We start from the raw sequence: 25,140 nt of genomic DNA on the forward strand, positions 1-25,140 counted from the left end.
AGGAGTTTAGACCACAGCTCCACCCGAGTCCCTTTTCCTTAGAATGTCCCTATTTTCACTGGAGAAATGTTGGAGGGTATGGAGCTATCCGACTCCTAAACCATCTGAAGGCAATCCTGTAAAGGGAAGTTTTCTGAATGTTTAATGTTTTGTGGTGTTTTTATATATGTTGGAAGCCACCCAGAGTGGCTGGGGCAACCCAGTAAGATGTGTGGGGTATAAATAGTAAAATTATCATTATGGAATGGGACGTCCCTATTTCCATTAGAGAAATGTTTGAGGGTGTGAGTGCCACAGTATTATCTCCTCTCTCCCCTCCCCCAGTAGCAAATTCATGGCAGATGTTGATGGCAGATGCACTGGGTTGAAAGACCTGTTACTCAGGACTCTCAAGCAGGTGTATGGTTGTTTAAGTGTGAAAAACCAGGGCTGACCCAAAACATGTTGCTGCCCAAAGCATAGCAGCAAATGGCGCCCTTCTCACTGCACACCTCACCCCCCCACTCCTCCAAGTCAAAGTGTATAATACCCAAGGCAAGCTAAAGATAAAAATGCAATGATAATACATTAGGGGATAATGAGGGGAGATGGTTTTGTTTGCAAGCTGAAACGATTGCACTGACGGAACTAGCAGAAAAACGCAACTTCCTGAGACGTTTCACGCCATCAAATGGTTGAGCTTGCCCTACAAACAACCAAATGATCTTTAACAACAACAAAAAAAAAAAACCCAAACTTTTATACATGGAGTAAAGGGGGGAATCAGAATCCTTTCTTACAATAAAGAGGGATCGCAAATACAAACACTCCAGTCATAAATCCTTCTTAGGCCAAATCCTGTGTACCCTATTTTTCAACACAAGCCATAAATAAGCCCATCAGGATGGGGCAGGGCAGGTGGTTAGGTATGTGGTATTATTATTATTATTATTATTATTGAAGTGCTGATTTCATGAATTTTTTTATTTTATTTTATAGATTTGCTATGTTTAGTTTTTTGTTCTGATATCATATTTGGCCACCTTTGTGCCAAAATGCGCTTGGTTTATGTTGCAATATAATGTCCAGGATTTGGTGTGTTAAGGATTTGTTATTGGAGTGTTTAAGTAGGCACATCTATTGTGATTCATGTTTAGCGTATTTATAGCAGGAAGCCGTCATGTAAATCCTGCACTTGCAGTCTGTGGTTTAGAAAGTATGAGGCCACTGTTCCCTTAACCTCAAACACCATCTTAGCATAGGAATAACAATACAGTACCAGCTTGTTGTAATGCTTGCAGAGATATTCTCTCTGTAAGTGCTATAAAAATGCTTTATTTGTGTATACAGGCAGCAGAGATCAGATCCAATATTTGATTGTAAGCCATCTTAATTTGATTGTGAGTGTCGACCTCACAGGCTTGTGGGAAAAGTGGGGCATAGATGTGGGAAATAAATAAACATCTTGCCTGTGACACTTGCACCATCTCATTCCATGCACTAATCGCAAACGCAACCAATAGTGATTTCTGAAGGAGGCTCACATTTTCCCAGGTACAAAGTAGTAAATGCTCAGGAAATGAGACAGCCCCAAAGTAGCACCTTGAAAGAAAGATGTGCAGCGAGACCAATGAGAATTTGCTGGGCAAAAAAACCAAAAACTATCATCATCATCTGATTATACAGAAAGCAGTGCGAATTTTTTTTTCTTAACTGAAGTTCAACAAATCTAAAAATGCTGACTTCAACATCTGATTCCCTCCCCCCAATCAACATTTGAATTTCAAACTCAATTTTTTATATCAACATTTGCAATTTAACTGTTTTGCTTAGCGTGTATGTGTTTTTTTAACCTATTGAAGGATGGGATTTTTTTCCATGCTTGGGTAAATAAATGAATTATTTTAGTACAAAATGTATTAAATGCCACTGCACACTAACTGTTAGATACTGTCAGATATTGATTGGTACATGTAAGATACTGTCAAAGCGCTGTCTCTTCCTGCATGTCAGCTGCCAAATTCTGACAGATACTGTAAGTCTGACAGCTACTGAAAAGATCACTGGATGATGAACGCTAATGTGGAATATCAAATATTCAGTGAGCGTGCATACATGCAGAGGGCTGTGATCTGAACAGGCATGAAGTCATAAACTTTGCTGAGGCAGGCCTGGGTCTGGTCACTGTTAGATGGATTTAGATGAGTAGGAGAGGATATTCTGTTTAATAACTACCCTTCCATTTTTCATTTTTGTGAGCATGCAAATATCTATTTTAGCAGAGTTAAAATCACTATCCGTGCACAGCTTATCTCTAGAAGCTATTAGGACAAGGTTGCATAACCTTCTAGAACAATTATGATATCCAAGTTTGCTATAGGCAGGCTTGGATTATCTTTTTTCCTGTTTTATGTTTCCCTGTTAAGAAAGAAATCACTCTCAGACCATTTAGTAAACAAGAAAAATACAAGGTTTACTCACATCAAAAGTCTTGCCAGGATTCAACACATACAGTGATGAAAATCAGGCAGGCAACAATCCTTAAATATCCTAGAGTCCCTTGTGTGTGACTGTTTAGCCACCATGCAGTCTGTGATTTGCCTGCAGATCCACAGTCAGTACATGGATGGCAGGCCACTTGGGATCCATATAGATCCCACCTTAATTGAAGAAACGTAGGCTATAAATGTAATAAAGGAACTATTGCCTGTCAAAATTCACACAGGATAATTTTAGAGGTGCAAATTCATTTCAGCTGCAACAGAAAGACGCTACCTCTTACAAAATGAATGTCATGCTTAGTTGCATTGTTGAAAGCCACGACCTGTTTTTTCCTGGCAATTTGCCAAATGGACAGAGCAGTTACACACACAAAACACCTGTAACTGAAACAAATGTGAATTATCAGAACTAGGATGTGATTCTGATAGCTAGAAGTGGATGTACAGTTGTACCTCTCGTTACGTCAGTCTCTGGTTGCATTTTTTCAGGATACGAACACGGCAAACCCGGAAGTGTATACTTCAGGGTTTCACCGCATGCGCAGAAGTGCTCTGCACATCTCACACATGCGCAGAAGTGCTCTGCGCACCTTGTGCGTGCACAGCAGCACTCTATCGCACCGCACGCATGCGCAGAAGCGGTGCTCTTGTTGTGGACTTTTCGGGCTGTGAACTGCACCCCAGAGCGGATTGAGTCTGTAACTAGAGGTACCACTGTACAAGTTTGAGGTGAGGGCTTGCTAAGCACTGCAAACCCCAGAGAGACCACTGTGGTATGTGACGGGGTCTGGTGTCAATTCAGACCTACTCAACCCTACCTACTTGTCCCTACAGGTCATCATTCTCGGAGACATCCCCAGGAAAACTGCTCTTTCCGACGAGAACACCTCTTGCCTGATTCTTGCCACAACAAAGGAGTTTCCCGAGATACTCCTAACACTTGGGGTGCTCCCCCAGCTGACACTTTGGCTGTGACCAGTTTTGTGGGCCCCGAGCCCCGGGATGTACTTGTGTGTCCTGCTCGTTGTTCCCAGAGGCTGAGGAGGCCCCGGCCAGCGGGAGGGGCTGGGGAGCCCACAGGAGATGTGGATGGCCCCAAAGAAGACCATGGGTGCAACAGCGGCGTCGCCATAGCAACAGATGGAAGTGGAGCTGTGAGAGCAGGTGAGGCTGTGGGAAAAGGCACACCCCTTTGCAGCAGGGAAGAGCAGTGGTGACGGGTGCCCATTGGGACTGGTTGGGTGGAAGGGGAGGAGCCCAAACAGTAGGTGGAGCCAGGCAGAGCCAACTCATTCTGGCTTTGGCCCCATCCTCTTCCCCACTGAGTTCCACAAAGCCAACACTGAGACTAAAGACTCAGATATACAGCTGCAAATAAAACGCTTTAAGTGTGTCTGAAGCGCAATATACAATGTGACACTAGACGGCGATGGTGAGCCTTATACAAAATTCAATGTATTTTTAAAAACACTTTTAGAAAAAAAGCATTTTCAGAACGGTTTTTATATGTGTGTAAAAAAGGTAAAGGGACCCCTGACCATTAGGTCCAGTTGTGGCCGACTCTGGGGTTGCGGCGCTCATCTCGCTTTATTGGCTGAGGGAGCCGGCGTACAGCTTCCAGGTCATGTGGCCAGCTGACTTAGCTGCTTCTGGCGAACCAGAGCAGCGCATGGAAACGCCATTTACCTTCCCGCCGGAGCAGTACCTTTTTATCTACTTGCACTTTGACGTGCTTTGAAACTGCTAGGTTGGCAGGAGCAGGGACTGAACAACGGGAGCTCACCCCGTCGCGGGGATTCGAACCACCGACCTTCTGATTGGGAAGTCCCAGGCTCTCTGGTTTAACCCACAGTGCCACCTGCGTCCCACTATATGTATGTAGATTCCACCTAAAAAGGTGGAAACCGGCAGAGCCACTCTCTGGGGTGACTGTAAGAAAGAAGGCAGGCAGGTGGGGGCTTGCTGAGGGCAGAAACATGTTGGTGGGGCCCCATTCACCGTAATGGACCTATCTCTACTGAGGAATAGTTTGCGCCTACCACTGCCCCCACCATTCCAAATTGTGCATTCAGTCTGCTTCAAATGGGTTCTGCATATCTGAATGACATGTTTTAATGTGCTATTCGTTTAAATGCCATATTTTTCGCTCTGTAAGACTCACTTTTTCCCTCCTAAAAAGTAAGGGGAAGTGTGTGTGCGTCTTATGGAGCGAATGCAGGCTGTGCAGCTATCCCAGAAGCCAGAACAGCAAGAGGGATTGCTGCTTTCACTGCGCAGCGATCCCTCTTGCAGCGATCCCTCTTGCTGTTCTGGCTTCTGGGATTCAGAATATTTTTTTTCTTGTTTTCCTCCTCCAAAAACTAGGTGTGTCTTATGGTCTGGTGCGTCTTATAGAGTGAAAAATGCGGTAATTACTTTAATACAGAATCAGTAAAATAGCACGTTTGCTCTTTTATCTTTATTTTTTAAGCCCACTGTGTTGTTCTACCAATCCCTCAGGGTGGTTCACAACATGCCGAGAGCAAAGGTGAATGTAGGGGAATGTGGCCAGTTTGGGTGCACCGGGTGCAGAGCTTCTGGGCTGGGGGACCACAGCTATGACATCCAGCGGAAGGCAAGAGGCAGTGGGGCACCGGATGTTGTTGTCAGGCCGATTGAAATTTGAGACGCCAAGGTCCGCTGCTGCCAAGAGACATGGGAGAACACAAGATCGCAAAATCCCATGTCAAATTCAGCTGCTTAAAGGCAGCATGCTAAAGAAAATTAAATAACCTAAAAGCAGCCCAACCACATCACCTCAAATTGAAATCAGCCATCCTCACTCTCTCTTGTTTCGAAAGGCAGCTGAAATAAAAAGCTGCCCCCCCTCTGAATCAGACTGAAAGTCAAAACACAGCAAGTCTTTGGGAGGGAGTGCCATTCAGAGCGTTCTGTGCTGCAAAGGGCCTTCTCAGAGCGGTCTGTGCCTTCTCCTCATTGACATCAGTCTAGTTGGGTAGAAAGGGGGGTTAAAACAGGGTCCCATCTAGAAGATATTGTACTGTGATCAATGGTAAAAGGCTGAACAGAAAACAGTGAATGAAGGGACGTGGGTGGTGCTGTGGTCTAAACTACTGAGCCTAGGGCTTGCCAATCGGAAGGTCGGTGGTTCGAATCCCTGTGATGGGGTGAGCTCCTGTTGCTTGGTCCCAGCTCCTGCCAACCTAGCAGTTCGAAAGCACGTCAAAGTGCAAGTAGATAAATAGGTACCGCTCCAGCGGGAAGGTAAATGGCGTTTCCATTCGCTGCTCTGGTTTCACCAGAAGCGGCTTAGTCATGCTGGCCACATGACCCGGAAAAACTGTCTGCGGACAAACGCCAGGTCCCTCAGCCAGTAAAGCGGGATGAGCGCCACAACCCCAGAGTCGTTGTGACTAGACTTCACTGTCAGAGGTCCTTTATGCACTGAATAGAATCCCTATTCAGTGGAAACTTCCAAGCTCCCCTTTGATTTGTGGGTCAGCAGACACAGCCTGTGCTTTTCCAAATTTCCCTGCTATTCAGTTTCAGAAAGCTGTACAGCTACAGTGTCAGATGATATGGATTATGTGGACTGTTTCATACACCCTTTCTTTAGATCTTCCTGAGTATTTAAGGATCATGCCCCTCATCGAAACTACATCATACATTACATTGGAAGCCTACCAGGGCTATGTAGGGATTTAGGCTTTTAATGATGCCCATAGAAAGGAAAGGGTCAGAGTTCAGTGGTAGAGAATTGGCTTTACCTGCAGAAGCTGCCAGGTTCAATCCCGGCCGTCTCCAGGTCTGAAACCCTGGAGGTGCGGCCAATCAGTGTAGACAATACTGACACAGTATGAGGCAGCGGCTTCCTGCACTCCTATAAAGGAGCTGCTTACGTGAACATATGGATAAGGTCTGAAAACTAAAATTTATTGGATAATTTATTCAAAATAGGACAATGCGAGGAGTCACCCACAAAGCAGAATATGAAGCTTCTCCTGAATAAAAGTGTGGCAAGTGATCTCTCATTTACCAACATTGACAGCAATATATAACTACAACTTGTTAATGTCTGCGTCCATGTGGGTGTGGGACGCGGGTGGCACTGTGGGTTAAACCACAGAGCCTATCAGAAGGTCGGTGGTTCAAATCCCCGCAACGGGGTGAGCTCCCGTTGCTCGGTCCCTCCTCCTGCCAACCTAGCAGTTTGAAAGCACATCAAAAGGCAAGTAGATAAATAGGTACTGCTCCGGCGGGAAGGTAAATGGCATGGTTCACCAGAAGCGGCTTAGTCATGCTGGCCACATGACCCAGAAAATCTGTCTGCTGGCCACATGATCCAGAAAAACTGTCTGTGGACAAACGTCGGCTCCCTCAGCCAGTAAAGCAAGATGACTGCCGCAACCCCAGAGTCGGCCAAGACTGGACCTAATGGTCAGGGGTCCCCTTACCTTTTACCATGGGGGCATAACTCCTGGTTTGCTATCCCCGTTGGGCATATATATGTCACAGATTCTAAAACTGGTGCCATTTTCCAGCGTGTTTGGATGCACCTGACAAATGAGCCTGTTTGTCTTTAAGGTGCCACAAAACCCTTTGATGGACTGATTTTGACATCCATTCCTTTCCCCCGTGGAACTCGGAGAACTCCAGCTCTTGGGTGCTGGGATCAGATAGCTAAGGATTGTCAGGCACCTTCTTCACAACTCCCAGAAACTGATATAAAAGCTTATGCAACAGTACAGACATACATTTTTGTCTCCTGTCTGCATAGAATAAAGGCAGAGTTCTCTCCTCCACGGTTCTTGATGGGGAAATGGCAGCTTCTGCTGCTTTTGAAGAAGCACCTGTCTCTCACACTGCCTTGCGCTTGGGGAAACTGGAGCAGGAACTGTTGTAAGTGGCGTAACCAGGAACTCTCATTGTACGCCCAGGGAACAAAATGTCCCTCGTGGCTCTGAACAGGTTAAGCTTCAGCCACTCCGCCCCCCACCCCCCAAAGCCCTTGGCTTATCAGGCAAAGCCTTGTGCGGAGGAATTCCTGTGAAGGGGGCAGAGGAGAGGGGTGGGGAAGGCCTGCTGGAAAAGCAGGCACAGCCTTGGGGTGGGAGGGTGGCAGTGGATTTTAACCCACTCCCCACTCTGCCCCTGGACCTGGCCGCTTCCCTCCTGCATCTACCCTGAAAATGTTTGAGCAAGTCCAAACCTTCCTGCGCCATACCCAGGACTTCAAGCGTAAATACCTAACTCCTGCCTCCGCTTTCTGCTTTGTAGTTGAAGGACGGGAGGGAAGTGTTACCTTGTAGAAAGTGTGGCGGGGGTGCGCAGCGGGGAGGAATACTTCAAAGTGATTTAGTCTCTCCTGCCAAAGGGGGGGGGAGGAGGGGGCTCTTTACTTATAAGGGTGAGACCAGGGTGTTGTGGTTTCTTGTGCGGGAGAGGAAGGAATTGGGCAGGTTGGGGTGGTTGCATATTGTTCACATTGCAAATGTGTGTGTATGGGTGATGTTTATCTGTAAGGAACCGGAGTCACGACTTTAGCCTTGCGAAAGCCTTTTGGTCTTTCTAGTTCAGGCAAGTCAACTATTTTTTTTGGGGGGGGGGGGAGGTGAAACTGAAGAGCCAGTGAGGGTGTTATGTGAACCCACCTAAGAATGGAGGATATGCTAGAGGCCAGATGAGACTGAAAGCTTTTTCGAGGGGGGAGTTGTGGACATGGTGCCCATAGCATTTCTGACTTCTATCATTAAAGCTACATTGTTCAGCAGAACATGGCTTTGATGTGAACTTGGGTCTCGTCCACTTTTTGTTGGCAAAGTTCATCAGCATCCCCTGTTGTGTGGATGAGAAAGCAGCCGGAACCATCCTGGAGAATCCCTTTAGTGTTTAAAGGTTGTATGAAGTTTGTACTGAAGACAAGAGAGAGATCGACTGTGTCTTAGGTTGTGTGTGTGTGTGTGTGTGTGTACGTGCATTTACTTACGTGAATTAAGGACATGAAACCAATGGATTTGAGTTACAAGAAAGGAGATCTATCAGGCATATCTTTCTGATAGTAAGAGCTGTTTGACAGTGGAGTTGTCTCCCTCAGGAAGTGATGGACTCTCTTTCCTTGGTGGTTTTTAAGCAGAGGATGAATGGCTTTAGCTGAGATTTCTGTAGTGCAGCGGGTTGGACTAGATGACCCTCAGGGTCCCTTCCAACTCTGCAACTCTTCAGTTCTATGATTCCATAACATAAGTGTGTCTGCTTGTGAGAAAGCCCCAGCACTGAGTTAAATTTTCAGGTTCTGGCAAGTAAACATGGACTGGAACAACACCCAGGGCAGGGTATGTGGAAAGGGGAAGCGCATTTTTGGAACATGCTTGTGTTTTTGTTTCAAAGGCAGCTCTTGTTTTCAGTATTTTGGGGAGAGAAGAACTACAGGTATGTTCACCTTTCCCCATACTCCACATCCTGTGTGCTCCCACTGCCTTTTTTTGAAGCTCCACACTCATGATGTGAGCCACAGTCCACACCAATCCTGTAGTTCATGAGTAAGCAAACTAAAGCCCGGGGGTCGGATCTGGCCCAATCGCCTTCTAAATCCAGCCCGCGAATGTTCCGGGAATCAGCATGTTTTTACATGAGTAGATTGTGTGCTTTTATTTAAAATGCACCTCTGGGTTATTTGTGGGGCATAGGAATTTGTTCTTTCCCCCCCCTTCAAAATACAGTCCAGCCACCCACAAGGTCAAGTTTGCTTACCCCTGCTGTAGTTCCTTGGAAAACACAGCTTTTTAAGCCACATTCATTTTGTATTTAAGAATGGCACATACATTTTAGTCTACTCTGAGTGGGCAATTTAAGAAAACAAACAATATTTTTTGTTCCTGAAACACATTTTAACTTTTATCTCCCTATAAACTAGATAGTGTTCCAGCTATACTGATTTCTTTCACTTTTCCCCAATCTGCTCTCCCAGGAACTGGACAAGACTGGAGGAATAGCCTTGTCACTCACCTGCTTTCCACCCCTTTCCCTGCCACCGTTGTGGCTGTCATCCCCAGGACGACGGGGAGGGGGGTTGACCCTTCAAGGACATGCATGCATAACCTTGCTGGTGCACACAATATTGCACAGATTTTTAAAAAAGAAAGAAGAAAAAAGTGTTCAGGCATCAGTGAAGCTGCCAAGTCCCTCTCCTGTTCCTGCCAGTTTCGATGGAGAACAGAGAGTCCGACTGCATCTGGTTCAAGTCACATGGCAGTGGAGATCAGCATCCAGAGCAGGCAGATTGGGGAGAATCTTCTTCCACATAAGCTCAAGGGGATGTAAAGATATTTAAAGTGAGAAAAGCACAATTTGTGAGCTTTGGTGATGCAAGGGAAGATTCCCGAGTGATAAGTGAGGTGATTCAAAATGCATGTATGATTGATTAGCAGCTTTGGGTGAGAAAATTTCCTGGCAGACTGAGACCAATGTTATTGGGCGGACGCAGTGCAATGCTAGACTATGGAACTCACTGCCACAACAGGCAGCAATAGCCAACTGGAATGTCTTTAAAATAGGCAGGTTCTTGAAGGAGAGGGCTATTGAAGGCTACTAGCCATGGGAGCTGTGTTCTGCCTCCCCTGCCAGAGTCATGATGCTTCTTTATACCAGTTACTGGGGGCCGTTCCATCGGATAAGTTGTCTTGCTTCTAATGAATTTCTTTTTCTTTTGTTAAATCGTTTTTATTAATTTTCCAATAAAAAACATCCAATTAACATATCAAATCATAATCCAATAAAAATAAAAAACTAAAATAAAAAGGGTCAAATTATCTTCCAAATTATAATTATTAATTTTGGGGGTGTTTCCCATAGTCTAGACCTTGAAGCATATTTCCAAATATCAGTCCTGCCTCTCCTCGTTGTTTCCATATTTTCCACATCTCGATTTTAACGCTTTAAACTTCTCTGTCTCTGGCGCATCTGATGAATTTCTTAAGTGAGTTCCCCTCTCGCACTCCCAGTCTGGCACTCAACTCATGTGACTTCATGGGCAGAAGATTCTGGTGTGGGGGGCCATAAACCATGGGGCAGCTGGGTCATAGCTGCAGTCGTCTTCAGCTGGTGGTTTAGTGCTCGCTGCTGCTTCGCAGCCTAACCCAAAGCTGGCACACCCCACAATTGCCTAACCTTGACTCCCACAGGTTCAGGTTGGGGGGTCACAAGTGTTATAAGAATTTTAAGGTCTTAGATATAAAATGTTCATAAATGTACCAAGCAAACACGTATATAAATATATAAACCACATGTCACAGCACAGGAAGACAGTCCTGAAACCTTCTTAACTCCCAAACTGACCAAATGTTTCTCTGCAAGGAGGGGAGGAAATGGAAAAAAACCTTCCCGTTGTCTCAGGAATTAAGTAATTACCATCTCAGAGGAATGGCCAAACTCCCAGAAAAGGCAATCAGATAAGGCATTATCAGATAACCTGGCAGACAGGAAAAACAACAACATTCAAATTTCTGCTGTAGACCGTCTTTTCTGTGATGTAGGTATGATGTTTGTGGGGGGTGTCTTGGGCTACACCCCTTCTGTGTTGTATGTATGATGTATGGAGGGGTGGTCTGGAGCTCGATGGCAGGGAATTTCAAAATGAATATATACGGCCTTGCACACCATTGTTCAAGGTCCTCCTCCTTTCCTGCGTGTGAGGGGAGCACCCTGTTGCAACAGTTTAATAAAGATCAGGCTTTGTATAAGTATTGATGTCTAAGTTTGGATAAGTTAAAACTGGTCTCTAAAATGGTTTAAATTAAATGAAGATAAGGTTTGCAAAAATAAATTAAGGAAGTGGAAGAAAAAGAAAAAGTAAAATAATAACATGTTAAAATAAATGATTGAGTAAAGTCGAGAAATAAGCAATAAGGACTTGCTGAGCTAATAATTTAAATTGGAATACAAGAAGGGGAGGTGTGAGGAGGTCTGAGAAACAAGTTAAAGGCAAATAAGCAATTGAAATTCTATGTGTTTTTAATTGTTTTTAAGTTTTGTATTTTTGTATTTCTGTCATTTTTTTCTACTTTTGTCTTTGTTTTATTATTGAAAATCCTAATAAATATTCATTAAAAAAAATAAATAAAGATCAGGCTTACTAGCTGCTTTGCTTCTCAATATTCTCTGGTTGGTCTCTGTTACTTTCTCCTACCGATAGAGAACCTACAAAAGGACTCTATTTGGGCTCTTGGATACCCCATAAGGGAAAAGGAGCAGGCCTTTTTACTTATATCACAAGCAAGAGACCTCAGCCAGGAGATAGAAGCAAAACAGCGGCCTGTAGGCATGATCTTTGTTGCTGCAACAAGGCTTCCCAGTACCGTAGAGATGAAGCAGCCAGAAGCACCGCGCAATGGTTACATCCGTATTTTAAAGTTTCCCAAAGTTTCCCATAATACCCCTCAGGGTGCATCATCAAGACATCATAGATACGTGTCAGAAAAGGTTTGGCCTCAGGTAGAACCTGAGATCCAGGCATGTCCCTGAGACTCAAATATAGTCTTTCACACATACGTGAGTTAAGTCAAATACACCCCTTTGTCTTGTCTGGTCTTCATCCCACTACGGGGTGGGTAGGCATTGTGATTGAAATGGTTGTGATTGAGATGGTCTGACACTCATCATGGCAGGATATCATCTGCCATGACTCCTTGGGAAGGTCCTGCTGATGTTGGGATTATGGTGGGCTCACTAACCCCCCCTTAGACATCACCTGGGTCCTAAATGCCATTGGAACTGAGAAGATTGATACAACGATGTGATTTCTGATGAATTTCTAAAGTTTTCCCACTGAGGCAGTACGTAGATACAGTGGTGCCTCGCAAGACGAAATTAATTCGTTCCGCGAGTTGCTTCGTCTTGCGATTTTTTCGTCTTGCGGAGCGCGGATTCCCCGGGTATTAACGGCTTTAAGAAAAAGGAAGCAAACCCGCAAGACGTTTTCGTCTTGCGAAGCAAGCCCATAGGGAAATTCGTCTTGCGAAGCACCTCGAAAAACTGAAAACCCTTTCGTCTAGCGAGTTTTTCGTCTTGCGAGGCATTCGTCTTGCGGGGCACCACTGTACATTTATCAGTGAATTGCTACATTTGGTAATAGGCAGAGGAGGCTCTTTGTCTTTGCCTTGTGCTGTGGAGAGGCAAGGTTCATGGGAGGTGTCAGGGGTTCAGGAGCAGAGGCACAGGGAGGAGAGGAGATGGAGAGCGAAGGGGAGGAATCCGAGGGGAGCGTAGGAGAAGAGGACAGTGGACCGAGGGATTCCATGAGCCTCTCCAGCGAATCGGAAGATTCACAGAAGGGGGCACCAGTGGCCAGGGGTAGGGGTAGGGGGTTCCCAAGGGGAACGCCCCAGGAGCAAGGGGGCAGCGGGGGCTCCCAGAGCAGCAGTTGGAAATCAGGACCAGCTTCCCCACCAGAGCATAGTGGGGGGGGAAGAGTCCCAAGGATCGGGGCCAGTGCATTCCCCACCAGGGAGAGAAGATAAGGCAGGGCTGACCACACCTCCATCGGAGAGTCAGACAACGGAGGGGAGGTCAGATCCGGCCAGTATCCCGGAAGAGGGAAGCAGTGACAGAAGTAGTGTAACGGTCAGGAGGAAGGTCACTGGGTTGGCGCGAGAGGCAAGTTCAATGTACAGGAGCGCGGGACAGCAGAGAATGAGGATTGGGAACCGGGTCCTAAAGCCCGCCGGAGGGAGGGGGAGGAGCTAAGCGACTCAGCGTCGGAGGAGTCCAGAAAGGGCAATGCCCCAGCGGGCAGGAGGACCCAGAGGAGGAGAGAGCAGCGTAAAAGGTGGAGCAGGGCTAGGATCTTAAACTGGTGTCATAGGGGAGGAGACTCAGACGGTACTTCGCCGGTCTAGGGTTAAGACGTAGAGCTGCGCGCTGCGGCTTGGAAATGGAAACTGAACATCAATAAAGACTTTTGTACATAACGACAGCCTGGCGTTGGTCCTCTGTGAGCTGGGACCTAGGGGCAGCTCTGACAGGAGGTTTCTCACTCCACTTCCAATTTCAATAACAGCCACACCAGCAGCGCTGTGGCTGAAGAATGAGTCCCCAAATGGACCTTGGGGCTAATCGTGTCTCCTAGGTCTGAAAAAGTCAAGTAAGGTAAAGGTAAAGGGACCCCGGACCATTAGGTCCAGTTGTGGCTGACTCTGGGGTTGTGGCGCTCATCTTGCTTTATTGGCCGAGGGAGCCGGCATACAGCTTCCGGGTCATGTGGCCAGCAGGACTAAGTGCTTCTGGCGAACCAGAGCAGCGCACAGAAACACCATTTAGCTTCCCACCGGAGCGGTACCTATTTATCTACTTGCACTTTGACATGCTTTCAAAGTGCTAGGTTGGCAGGAGCAGGGACCGAGTAACGGGAGCTCACCCCGTCGCAGGGATTCAAACTGCCGAGCTTCTGATCGGCAAGTCCTAGGCTCTGTGGCTCCAAAGAGTGGGAGGCTGTGCTTTGATCCATCTGCTCTCTCTCCTCCCAGCCAGCTCCCTGCTGCCCCATCCAGAAGAGGGTCCCTCTCATCAGAAGGATGGTGGGCTCTTAGCACGGCTATCCCACGGCGATGTCGGGGGCATCTTCCGGCAGGCGGGGAGCCGGGTGCGAATGAGGGTCCGGAACCGCAAGGACGCGGGTAAGCAGTTGCAGTGGGCATTTGGGGGAGGGGATGGTGAGTGGCATAAAGTGAGGAGCAAAGGAGCCTGGGAAAGGTGAGCAAGGGTAGAAAATGGGGGTTGGTGGGAGCATTGCAGAAGCAGGCCTGAGGGAGGAGGTAGGGCAGGCGCTGAGGGAAGGAAGGAAGGAAGGAAGGAAGGAAGGAAGGAAGGAAGGGGAGAAAAGGTGACTCATGCTGACTCTTTCGATTCACTTCCAGGAGTTTCCAGCGATTTGAACACAGCTGATATTGATGTAGGCGAATGTCCCCGGAGCCCCACCTACCGCCTCTCCCAGCCCCAGGTATTGAAGACCCTGGGAATGGGTAGCTGGGGACCCTGGATGGGGAAGGGGCCTTCTGGGTGCTAGGTTTGAAAGGTGGTCAGAAGTGGGGGAAGATTAAAAATATGTTAAGACATTTATATGATAGAAAATAGAGAAAGATGGAAAGAAATTGCTGAAACAATTAATGGAAGTGGAATACAAAGAGAGAGGTGAGAGGAGATCAGTGATACAAGGGAATGAAAGATAGAATATGGAAAAGGTATGATGTATGTTTTTAAATTGTTTTTGTTTGGTTTGGTTTAGTTTATTGTGTTAGTTTAATGTGTTAAGGTTGTGTTTTGTATTGTTTATGTATTGTGTTGTTTTTTCTCTTTTTTGTTCTTTTTTTTCTTTTGTCTTCTTTCTTCCTTTTCTTTTTTGTAAGCTTTAAAAGTAATAAATATTATTTAAAAAAACAAAACAGAAGTGGGGGAAGATGGAGCTGGAGCGAAGGGGGAGTAAGGGCTGGCTGGCAGGTCTATGCCCCCGGCAAGGACTGGCCCTGCAACCCTTTTCCGATTCCACCCTTGGCGCCTTGCAATTATATCCCTGCTGGCCTGTGCCACTCAGTTTCTCGTGTCTACAGTGACCTGTGGGCTCCATTGTCTTTGCCCGTTCCACTGTTGCTGCCTGTGAGAGATCCAGGATTGGTGGAGCTGGACAGACTTCACTTTGCATAGGGGAAAGGCAGACCTATGGTTATTGTGAAGAAAAACGGTGTCGCTCAGTCAAGGAGCACGTGCCTCCTGGCAGTAGTTATAATAACCACAAATTAATGTAATAAAGATGGGGCAGATCAGACAAACAGAAGTACCGTATTTTTCGCCCTATAGGGCGCACTGGCCCATAGGGCGCACCTAGTTTTTTTTGGGGGGGGGGAATAAAGAAAATAAAAATTTCCTCCCCCAGGCGCGGGGCTGGGGCGGGGGAAGCCCAAGCTTCCCCCGACCCCAGCCCCCAGAACAGGCTGCTATCCGCAAGCCTTGGGAGCCCGGCGGGAACTCCCGCCGGGCCCCCAAGGCTTGCGGATAGCTTCCTGAAGCCTGGAGAGCGAGAGGGGTCAGTGCGCACCGACCCCTCTCGCTCTCCAGGCTTCAGCGAAAGCCTGCATTCGCCCCATAGGACGCACACACATTTCCCCTTCATTTTTGGAGGGGAAAAAGTGCGTTCTATAGGGCGAAAAATATGGTACTTATTTATGCTACGACACAATGCAGTAATAGCCACCTTGGAGGGCTTTAAAGGGAGGTGAGAATGGCTACAGGTTGTCCCGATGGCTTTGTTCTACCTCCAGGATGATGGACAGGGAAAAGATGAGCTAGAAGATCTAGTACGTTGAGAGATGAAGTGATCTGATTGGGTGTTGTGCCAGCCTAAACCATAGTCAGCTCATCTCTCTCAAGAATTGGACACAGCCCCTCACTTCCTTCTATCTGGGTTGTGAAAGAGAAAGCTTCTCTTGTGATACCTCTGCATCCTAATCTGTAGAAGAAAGGAGCAAATGGCTTTGTTTTAACATAATGACTCAAGAGCCACTAAATTCTAGTTTGGATTAGGTTGCTGGGTGTCACCATAATTCAGGTTCAGTTCTGAGCCAAGTGGGAATGCCACCACGATGCCTTGGCATTGGCCCCTCACACGTAACTGCACTGGTGACTTGCAGGTGTGAATGTACCATTGCAAACCTATTGCCACAGTCAGGCACCTTCCTTCACCTCCTGCATTCAGGTGTGAACAGGCCCTTTAGATAGTTTTGAAAAAGGACTGTGGAAATTTGCAACTATTCACACCTGTTGCCCATGTGAACCAAGTGGAAGCAGCCATGATCTAGGGCAGTATTCCTCTTTGAGTATCAGATGAGGGGAGGCTACAAGAAGGGGGATGATTACCACCCTCAAACCCTCCTTGTGAGCATAGGGGCCAACTCTGTGGGGCTGATGACACCTCAGCTCCCCCCAAAAGTATGTGAGGACTGGGCTGCGATGGTGGAAAGCCCTGTCGGGACTCCCCACAGAGGTGGAGGACCCAACCAGGCCTTCCAACACACAATAAGCCCCCAAAGTCAGCCGTAACTTGGCGCATACACTTGTGAGCGCTCAAAAGCACCCATGGCTGCCGCAGTTGGAGACAGTTTGCTTCGCTACAGAGATGGGGAAGCTGTGTCCCTGCAGATGTTGCTTGGCTGCAGCTCCCACCATCCCTGATTATTTATTGTGCTGGCTGGGGCTGATGGACTCCAACAACACCTGGAAGAGCCACAGCTTCCCTGCCCTTGCTGTATCCCCTAGTCTGATACAATAACTCGGGGCAATCCTTATACCTGCCTTTGTGGTTTCTCACTCTCTGCTCTTCAGGAGACTGGCCAATATTCTGTGGAGCTGCAACGAGGACCCAGCGGCTTTGGCTTCAGTTTGAGAGGCGGAAGTGAATATAACATGGACATCTATGTCTTGGCCCTCATGGAAGGTGGACCAGCCCAGCAGTGTGGCAAGATTCAGGTATGTGATGCGGTCTGGGAACACCCAGTGTTGCGGGCAAGTGTGAACCTGGCTGGTTCCTTGAATGCGAAACCACTAGGAGAGCCTCACCCCAGAACATGACAGAAATGTGGTTCTGCTCTAAAAATGAGATCTGTGAATCAGGTAGTGCCCAGTTACCATCACCCATGAACTTGCTAAGTACCCTTAAGCAAGACACTTATCAGGTTCCCCTGAATGGGCACCAATATGTGTGTGTTCTGTGTGGAGCTGTGCATATTCTATATTCAGCATATTCTGCATTCAGCATTACAATTATTATTATTATTATTATTATTATTATTATTATTATTATTATTATTATTACTATTATTATTACTATTATTATTATTATTATTATTATTATTATTATACCCCACCCATCTGGCTGGGTTTCCCCAGCCACTCTAGGCAGCTTACAGCACATAGAAGATAGTAAAACATTAAACATTAAAAATTTCCCGCTATAGGGCTGCCTTCAGATGTCTTCTAAAAGTCAGATAGTTGTTTATTTCCTTGACATCTGATGGGAAGGCATTCCACAGGGCGGGTGCCACTACCGAGAAGGCCCATTATTGTCATGCCTATCCAATGTGTGGAAACACATTGTGAAATCTCCAGAACAAAGCAAAACCCCAGCCAGCTCTTGGCAGTGATGGTGAGTTTTACACCGTGGCAGGTGAGCGACCAGCTGGTAGAGATCAACGGAGAGCCTACAGCAGGAATGACGCATGCTCAAGCTGTGGAGCACATCCGCAACGGGGGGAGCCGGATACGCCTGGTGCTGAAGAGGGGCAACGGGTTCGTTCCTGATTATGGTACGTCCATGGTCTTTTCTGCCCATCCCTCTCTTCCTCCACAGTAGAGATAGGTTCAAGCCGACCCCACGGTTAATGCAACACGTGAGAACTGATCACAGGGGAGATGGGATGGCCCAGGTGGAAATTTCAGGTGGAAATAGTCTGGCACGCTCCCCGCCCCACCAGCAAATTTTCCCCTGACCCTTAAGGGAGAGGAGGAAAACCACAATTAGTTTCTCTGTTTCAAGAGAGGTGCCGTAACCCAGGATGATAGGCCTTGTAATGGACTTCTCCCAGTTTCTTTAAAAATATGCTTACATGCTGCTTTTCTGAGCAAAGTCTGTCCAAAGGGGCTTACAACAATAAAAAGTATACATACTAACACTAAGGACAAAACAGATTTTCAAAACTCCCCGCCTTTTCTCTGCAGAGAGGCAGGTTCCGGGTCTGCAATATTCACCCCTCTCTCCTCTTCTTTTTTCTTTCCTGCCCTGCCGTCCTTCGTCCGTCTGACCCACCATACACCACCCCGACCCACTCATGGTGTTGTCTGACCCCCCTCCCCCCCACTTCTCTGCCTAATCTGTGCCAACCTCACCTTAACCTTTTCTGGTCTGCTTTGCCTTCCTGGTCTGTGATGGCTCCATCCCCTACTCCTGGTCTGTGCTGGCCTTGTAACTTCCCTATCACTTCCTCTCTCTCCCCCCAAGTCTCCATCTGTCTCCGCCCCACAGGGCAGCCGCTGGCCAGTCTGGCTCTCTGCGTGACCAACTCCCCCCGGGGGGAGCCCTGCTTCTGCCTCGTGGGACGGGTCGAACATAAATGGTGGGTGTCCAGCCCCCAGCCGGACCAGCAGAACCACTCAGCCCAGTCCCTTTCTCTCCCATAGTCTCCCAGGGAATCATCCTCAAACAACAAGAGCAACGAGAACTTTGCAACAGGTGGAGCCACCTCTCCTTCTTCCCCTCACTTCCCGCCACCACATTAGGACCCTTCCCTGGTCTCCCTGCTCCTGTTTCCCCAGCATCACCCCAACAGACCTTCCCCCCCCCCCAGCCAAAGCTGTGTGTATTCTGCAGTTCTGCACAAGTACAGAAAAGGAGCAGAATTTTGGTATGAGCTGCATAATGCAGCCTCTTCAGACTCCCGGGCTGAAGACAGACGTGCCCTTTCCGTAGCAAGGGGGCACATGTGGCATTCTGTCCAAGCATATTTCCATTCTGCAGGGCTGAGTGCTGAAATAGCAGAAGCCAGCCGCGAGCAGCACTGCTTGGTTGGTGGTTGTAATGTCACAGAGCCAACTTCCCCCATGCAATCACTTGTTAAATTGCAAGTCTTGGCTGAGTGACACATTATAATTTCTCTTTTAATAGCAAATTCCTTACCCTTGGGGTTTTGAAGACCGTCTTTAAAGCATGCGGATAATGCTTGCTTAAAAAAACCTTAAAAGGCAGATACTTCTGTGCCTTGCGGAGGCCATTGGCTAGTAGAAAGAGAATAAATTATGCAATCTAAATATTCACGCTTGCATAATTCAGCTTTCACAGTGCAGAATTGTGATTTTTTTTCGTGTGCCCTGGCCATAGCTACCATTGCCTCTGGTTGCCTCCCCCATTTTCCATTTCTCACTGATTTGTCTGGGATTCCACCTCCACATATTAGCACGTTGTGAAACGTTCTAGACCTGTCTATGTAATACTGGATTCCTTCCCAAACCTCTTTCCAACTTGCTGTACCCACCTAGCTCCTCCCCCGCCCCTAGAAGCCTCCCTCCAGCCCAGCTACGACAGACACAAACCGCCCAAATGCCACGTTGCCAAGCTGGCCTGTGGTTGCCAAGCTGACCCCAAGGCAAAAGGGAAGTTTGAGTAGGATCCTGCCTCTAGAAGCCCAAAGGGCAGGAAAGCAGCCTGGGAGGTGTGAGGACGCTTCCCAGGGTTCCTTGGAGGGAAGCCACAACAGCTGAACCACTTTAAACTGGTAGGGCAGAGAGGCCTCCTCAGTGGAAAACATTGCAGAGGCAAGTTCTCATACTCCTAGAGCCTAGATGTAATCTGGAGACCTCAAGGGGCAGTAGAAGTAACCCAAGGGAGCTCTCAGGGAGATCCCAGAAAACAGCAGATCTCTCCCCCACCCCCTAATAAAGCAGCCTTCCCCAATCTTGAGTCCCCATATATTGTTTGTGGCGCTGTGGGTTAAACCACAGAGCCTAGGACTTGCCCGTTGGAAGGTCGGCGGTTTGAATCCCCGCGACGGAGTGAACTCCCGTTACTCGGTCCCTCCTCCTGCCAACCTAGCAGTTCAAAAGCATGTCAAAGTACCTCCTGCGGGAAGGTAAACGGCGTTTCCGTGTGCTGCTCTGGTTTGCCACATGACCCGGAAGCTGTACGCTGGCTCCCTCGGCCAATAAAGCGGGATGAGCGCCGCAACCCCAGAGTCAGCCACAACTGGACCTAATGATCAGGGGTCCCTTTACCTTTTTACAACCCCCATCATCCCCAGCCAGCATGGCTGCATGGTCAAGGATGATGGGAGATGTAGTCCAACAATACCTGGGGACCAAAGGTCAAGGAAGGCTGCCCTAAGGCTTCAGAGATGAGGGGTCGTATCAGAGTATCCTGAGGGATGTGGATTCCTGGGCAGAATTGGACGCTGGAGCTCCACAACGTTGCTCCAAGGCAAGCTTCCTCAAACGCAGCCCTCCAGATGCTTTGAGACTACAGTTCCCATCATCCCTGACCACTGGTCCTGCTAGCTATGGATCATGGGAGTTGTAGGCCAAAAACATCTGGAGCGCTGAGTTTGAGGAAGCCTGCTTTAAGGAGTATTTTTTAAATATAGCTGGTGATTATTTTAGGTAATGGAGAGGCAGCCGCAATCCACATTCTGTCCTGTCTCCACCCACCAGTATCTGCCCGCCCTGGCGCTACCTGCCTGGCCTTGCCCAGAATGCCAGCATTTTGAAATCAAACCTTGGCAACTTTACCCCCAAGGCAGGGTGTAGCTTGGGATGAGAGGTTTTTCTTTTGTCTCCTTTCTTTTTCAAAACAAAACCTGCACTCCATGCAGCCCACCTTGCCTTATACCAGACGTAGGCAAACTCGGCCCTGCAGATGTTTTTTGGGACTACAACTCCCATCATCCCTGACCACTGGTCCTGTTAGCTGAGGATCATGGGATTTGTAGTCCCAAAACACCTGGAGGGCCAAAGTTTGCCTATGCCTCCTGAGGAAGGATGTCTTCAGAGTCTAATCTCTCCTGTTCTGTGTTTTTCTCCCCGCAGACCGAGAGTACAGTCAGAGCCCTGCCAGGTTGCAGCAGGCGCCGGAAACCGAGGACAAAGGCAGGCACCGGCACCGGAGAGCAAACCCGCCTGGGGGTCCCCAATATCTGGGTCAGCCCCCCTGTGACGGGGGCAGCCGGGAGGCATCGCCCAGCAACAAGCAGCGACTCCAGCTCCAGCTCCCCAAAGCCCGCCAGCCTAGCTGGCCGCACTGCAGCTCCACCAAGGCTCCAGGGGAGGAAGAGGAAGATGGAGAAGGGGGCTGGAGGCTGCGGGAGCAAGGGAAGGGCGTGGAGGGAGGAGGGGACAGCTGTAAGCTCCTCTCCCCCAGGCCGAGCAGGAAGCTGCGCTCAGACCTGGTCCCTGGTCCCTGGCTGGTGCCCAGCAAGGAGCGCCTGTCGCGGGCTCTCTGGGGCGTCTGCATGGGCCAGGGGGAGGAGGAAGAGCAAAAGGGGGACTCGGGAAGAGGGAAAAGCATGGAGGTGAAGAGGCGCAGCTAAACCCAGCACTCTTTGCGGCTCCACAACGCAGAACTACTCAGTGCCTGGGGCAATGGCCCTGTCCACCCCCATCCGGACTATGCAATATGATTTTCTTTTTTCCTTTCCTTTGCCCGCTCCCCGTATTCGTACTATGCAATGGCAGCTTCCGTCTTGCGCTCCCCGGCCCCCATCCATACTATGCAATGATTCAACACAAACACAAGCCTCCTTCCCCACCTTTCTTGGGATTCTGCAAGGCAATCTCCCGTTTTGCTGCTGCTTCCGCCGCTCCCAAGGACTGCGGTGGTAACATCCCTTATGCAGCCCCCTACCCTGGGCGGACTAGAACCTATTGCAGTGCTACTGAAGCTGCGTTGCGAAGATCCCAGGGGGCGTTATGAGAAGTTTTCTCCAGGGAGAAGATCCATAATGGCAGACAGAAAATGCCTGCGATTGCCTACCCTGCAATGCCTAGCGCCAGAGGAGGGATGGTGGCCATGTCCCAGGGCATGGTGGCAAACCTGCGGCCTAATATAGGCAGCTAGGCCTATTTTATATATGATGTCAGGCACAGGAAACTTCAAACTATGGCTTACAGCGGCAGAAGAAAGCACCAGGTTTTTAAAAGGTCAACTTTTGCCTGCAAAGGCAGGAATTGGAAGTGCACTTAGGGTATACTCCTTATTCTTCCTTTGTGGCCCCGATCAAAATTTGTATGGGAATGTTCAGGAATGCAGGAGAGGATATGTTGTTTGATGATATCCTTTTCAACTTGTGTTTACAAGTTCTATAATTTAGCAGAGTAACATTCCCCTTTTAAACTTGCACAGCGGATGCATTTGCTCAGGCTCGTTAAAGCCTCTAAAATAAGTTTCATTGGTAATTTCCCCTTTAGGCCCTCATAAAAAGATAGACATGACACAGTCTTCTTTAAAAGTATAAAAAGAGTTTACTCACACATTCTGTTCACAAATGGATCCTAGAAGGCAGACTTAAGTTACAAAAGTAATATACAGCTGGAAACTATCCCATAAGGAGACAGCTCCTTTGTCCTCTCTTGGCTGCATCTTAGGCTAAGCAGATGTTGCTTCTTTGATGAATGTAGTCAGAGAGAGAGAGATGGCTGACCAGTCCTGCTCTTTTGTTACCTGGGCAGGTGAAGTCACACCCACCTCTAGTCACATGCAGAGGAAGTCTGTCCCAGACTAGGAGAAACAGGAAGTTCCGACTGGCTGGTCCAGACATCCCCTTTTATGTCCACTCTAGGGATGTTGTACTTGACTGCTCTTGTGTTTCACATCCCACAATTTGTCTGCTTGCACTGGCATGCTTTCGAACTGCTAGGTTGGCAGGAGCTGGGACACAGCAAGGGGAGCTCACCCTGTCACAGGGATTTGAACTACCGACCTTCCGATCAGCAAGCCCAAGAGGCTCAGTGGGTTAGACCACAGAGCCACCCGCATCCCTTCAAAATTAATATTACCAGACGTCAGGTGATTGACAGCAGGGTGGAGCTTGCCACTGTCAATGCGGCTGATGGAGGGGGCGTGTCACCTCTGGATCACCTGACACCAGGTGACTGACAGGTGGCTGCTGCGACCGGCCCTCCATCCACATCCATTTTCCTGCTGCTGTTCTAGGCTTCTCTCAATTTGCACAATGCAGTTGCTGCATCCAATGGGTCTCATTGGGACTTGGCACAAACCGAAGGTGCAACGCTGCCAACAACAAGCCCAGAATGTTCTGTGGGAGGCACACTGGAAGTCTGTCAGCAGTTAGTTAACGGAAAAGGGTTTCCCTGAGACTTGATCGTTTGAAAACCGCTGACTCAATGTTCCATTCACAAAATCCATTGAGGCTCAGTAGCAGTTAGAGTGTTGGGGAGCCCAGGGTTCGAATCTCTGGGTGACCTTGGGCAACTCATTTCAACCTAACGTATCACTCAGGCTGGACACGGGTGGTGCTGTGGGTTAAACCACAGAGCCTAGGACTTGCTGATCAGAAGGTCAGCGGTTTGAATCCCCGCGACGGGGTGAGCTCCCGTTGCTCAGTCCCAGCTCCTGCCAACCTAGGAGTTCAAAAGCACGTCAAAGTGCAAGTAGATAAATAGGTTCTCTGGCGAGAAGGTAAATGGCATTTCCATGCGCTGCTCTGGTTCGCCAGAAGTGGCAGAGTCATGGTGGCCACATGACCCGGAAGCTGTACGCCGGCTCCCTCGGCCAATAAAGCGAGATGAGCGCCAGAGTCGGCCACAACTGGACCTAATGGTCAGGGGTCCCTTTACCTTTACCTTTATCACTCAGGCTTGCTGTGAGGATGAAATAGCAGGGAGGAACTAGGTATGGTGCTTTGAGCTCCTTGGGTATAATTGCAACAGATCAACAAACAAACCCATTCCATAGTGACTCATCTACTAAGGAACCCTTAAGCACCTGTTGTTGTTTTTTTTTAAAAGCCCACATGTTTCAGAGGATTCTATAGAATTACTTTAGGGCATGCAGTCAGTTACCCCACACAAGCAAAGCACATTGCTGGAACATGCCCAACACTCCTCCTTTGCAGGGAAGTTGACAATTGGTTGGAGTGGGCAATCCAGGGGCAGCCTCTTCTGCCATGACTGATCTTCTCCCAGAAGACTCGTGTGCTTCTGAGGGAACCTCTGGAGCATGATTTGAAAACCACCGGTCTAGTGTCCCTTATCACATCACTTCCCATGACTGTGCAGTGTGGTCTGTGCCACTCTGCTGCTGAACCACCTCCCCTTCGCTGCCCCTTTGCCACAGTTCATTCTCCTCCTTTCCGCAGGCTGTGCAGTGGTCCACCAGCCTCACGGACCTTTCTACTCCACTGGTGCCTCAAGCCACCCTACAATTGCATGGGCTGGTGATCCTTGCCCAGCCGCTCAGAATGCAATGGTCCTCTTCACTCTGCTAGTGCCAACCACGGTGTGCATGAGAGCCCTCATGCGCTAAAATGCAGACTTCGCATGCCATACGGGATGCCTGTGGCTCAGAAGAGCCATGTATTTCTGTGCCATGCGCACACCCAGACATGCCACCACCCATTGCTATGAAAAGAGTATAATATATAGATTATTGTTAATTGGCGAAGGAGAATGTATTGTCCCGGGCAAGTTATTTCAGCTTCTCCTAATCAATCACGGGCACCGTTTGCTCCTAATAGCGAGCATTGTTTGGCCTTCTGTTCTGCAAAGGCACAGCAAACATGGGGTTGTTGTGTTGGTAAAGGATTGTGGGGTAAAGAAGTGAGACAGCACACTCCTAGGGTTTTTTTTGCAGGTGGCGTGATGGAATAAAACGAGAGAAATTTACAATCTAAATTTCTCACTACTTTTTTTTTAAAAAAATGTGGTTTCACATTGCATCTCCTGTTTAGCTCTCAGTTCCTTCTCTGATATATATCTGTGCGCAGACACTTCACAGCATATCCGGAGGTGGTGCTAGCACAATCCTGGGGCACACAGGCCAAAATTGTGCCTTGTGTCACCACCCTTTGTCTGGGGAGGGTGGGGGGGTGGGAGGTCATACGCATTGCATGCTGTATGC

The 25,140-nt window shown here is 48.2% G+C and overlaps 1 protein-coding gene across 2 annotated transcripts in view; it reads left to right on the plus strand.

The window, feature by feature from the left end:
* LOC307206699 (uncharacterized protein) overlaps positions 1–24,914 on the plus strand; it is a 37,873-nt gene extending 12,959 nt beyond the window's left edge. Inside the window, exons 5-11 of one of the 2 annotated variants that reach the window (XM_079960045.1) lie at positions 3,315–3,644; positions 14,000–14,149; positions 14,390–14,472; positions 16,848–16,991; positions 17,689–17,827; positions 18,520–18,634; positions 21,093–21,229. In XM_079960045.1, the coding sequence (XP_079816171.1) occupies positions 3,315–3,644; positions 14,000–14,149; positions 14,390–14,472; positions 16,848–16,991; positions 17,689–17,827; positions 18,520–18,634; position 21,093 (962 nt within the window). In that variant the 3' untranslated portion in view covers positions 21,094–21,229. Of the gene's footprint in view, positions 1–3,314; positions 3,645–13,999; positions 14,150–14,389; positions 14,473–16,847; positions 16,992–17,688; positions 17,828–18,519; positions 18,635–21,092 lie in introns of both variants that reach the window. The other variant, XM_079960044.1, reaches the window with a different exon arrangement.
* The last annotated feature ends 226 nt before the right edge of the window (positions 24,915–25,140 follow it).

Source organism: Podarcis cretensis, assembly GCF_951804945.1.
Source record: "Podarcis cretensis genome assembly, chromosome: 17".
NCBI lineage: Eukaryota > Metazoa > Chordata > Lepidosauria > Squamata > Lacertidae > Podarcis > Podarcis cretensis.